Genomic DNA, 1,744 nt, shown 5'->3' with positions numbered 1-1,744 from the left:
AAGGCAGGCTTATAAGATGGCAGATGAAACTAGCCTAATATAATTACTCAATTACTCACATTAAAGGCGAAAAGAACGTACTTGCAGATATACTTTCTAGAGAATGGAACGAATCTCAGAAGAAATTTTGAAACAACAATTGGAGTTAAAAGAAGCACTAAGAATTCACAAAATAAAAGAGCAGGAACTGATTGGAAAGGAAGTGGAATTAATCGATAAGGAAATAGAAATTATAAAATCTCAACTTAGAATGAAGAATCCACTTGAAGAGATTAAATTAAAAGAACCTAAGAAATGGTATGCAGTATTTAACGGACCATTTCCAGGAATTTATGATGAATGGTATAAAGCAGCCCCTCACTGTACAAAAATCACAGGAGTTACTTATAAAGGGTATGCCACCAAAGAAGGAGCTGAAAAAGCAATGAATGATCATAGAGAATCAGAAAAATCAAGAAAAGAGATTTATCTTGGCCCAAGAACTTTTTCAGAAACAACAAAGAATAATGCACCAGAAAGAACATCCATAAAAATCTTAGGAAGAATTCCTTCTTCCCTGGATAATTTGCCAATTATGTCTCGAAAAGAGCATGAAAATCAGGTTAAATTCTCTGAAGAAAAATTTAAGGAGAATTTAAAAAGACTTACTTACTGGACCGAGAAAGAAAATACTAATTGTTTCTATATGGTGCATAGAAAGCTTTTTGGAGTAAAAGCTATAACTACACCAGGAGCATCCCAATTACTAACATTTAATATGTTCCAATTTGGACTTATTGAATGCCTTTATTTAAGTAAAAATCTGGAAGAAATTAATCTTTTCTCATATAATTTTAAAGAATCAGTCCAGAATTTTAAAAAGAATATTGCTGGAGAAAGAAATATTTATTTAAAATTTTATTCAGCCTATCCGGATTTTACAACGAATCAACCAGCCAAGCACTTTGTCTTCACTGGAGTAAGCAATATTCAATTTCCTTTAAGAGATGACTCAAAAGAAGAAATGTATGATGATGATCACTTAAATATAGTTTTATCTAATCAACTTTCAAGCATATTCTTTCAATGTCAAGCTATTGGAAAGAATTCATGTGTGAAAGTATTGTACAAAGCACCTAATCTCCTACTACTAAGCAAGACAAGTGGAAAAGCAATAAAAGATAGAGATATCCATCTATTGACATCTTTTGAGCTACCATTCTATGCATTCAATATGGAGACAATGAATTATAAGCCATGTGTACTTAAGGAGTTATGTTCAAGTATAAAAAAGAGTGAAAATCATGCATGTGAAAGATGTTTTCAAGAAAAAGATGCCGTGGAAGTGACCAAGTGTCTAGAAAAGTCCATGTGTCTTAAGGATGAGGACAAGGAGGAAGCAATAATAGAGTCATGAAGATGAGGATAAAGGAAAGCAATAATAGAGTCATGAAGATGAGGATAAGGGGAAGCAATAATAGAGTTATGAAGTAGATAAAAAGTAAAGTCATTTGTCATGTAGTGTTTAAGTGTCTTAAATAAGTAGCACTATAGATGAATAGCACTATGCATTATTGTGAATAGAAAATAATATTATAATGTGTGTTTAGGGCTATAAATAAGTGCTTCTACAATGGGAAGAAGCAAGTTGTAGAAAACAACCTTTGTGTAAGTTTCTCTTTAGAAACATTTGCTAATCCTTTAGGATTTAGCTTGACACCTTTTGTGTGCGTTGTTGTAACATAAACTTATATCAATAAAACTA

The 1,744-nt window shown here is 31.8% G+C and overlaps 1 protein-coding gene across 1 annotated transcript; it reads left to right on the top strand.

Moving 5' to 3' along the window:
• The first annotated feature begins 103 nt into the window (after nucleotides 1-103).
• LOC131619933 (uncharacterized) lies at nucleotides 104-1,396 on the top strand. The gene is made up of 2 exons (XM_058890972.1): nucleotides 104-794; nucleotides 906-1,396. The coding sequence occupies exons 1-2, from the start codon at nucleotides 104-106 to the stop codon at nucleotides 1,394-1,396; spliced, it is 1,182 nt and encodes a 393-aa protein (XP_058746955.1).
• The last annotated feature ends 348 nt before the right edge of the window (nucleotides 1,397-1,744 follow it).

Source organism: Vicia villosa, linkage group LG7 (genome assembly GCF_029867415.1).
Source record: "Vicia villosa cultivar HV-30 ecotype Madison, WI linkage group LG7, Vvil1.0, whole genome shotgun sequence".
Classification (NCBI taxonomy): Eukaryota; Viridiplantae; Streptophyta; class Magnoliopsida; order Fabales; family Fabaceae; genus Vicia; species Vicia villosa.
Note: the sequence above shows the minus strand (reverse complement) of the source record. Positions and strands in the feature narration are given on the sequence as shown.

Bases quoted from the DNA above. Each gene is read 5' to 3' on its own strand.
- LOC131619933 (XM_058890972.1), top strand. From the start codon at position 104: ATGGAACGAATCTCAGAAGAAATTTTGAAACAACAATTGGAGTTAAAA. The intron at 795-905 runs GTAAAAATCTGG...AATTTTATTCAG, and splicing joins TATTGAATGCCTTTATTTAA to CCTATCCGGATTTTACAACG.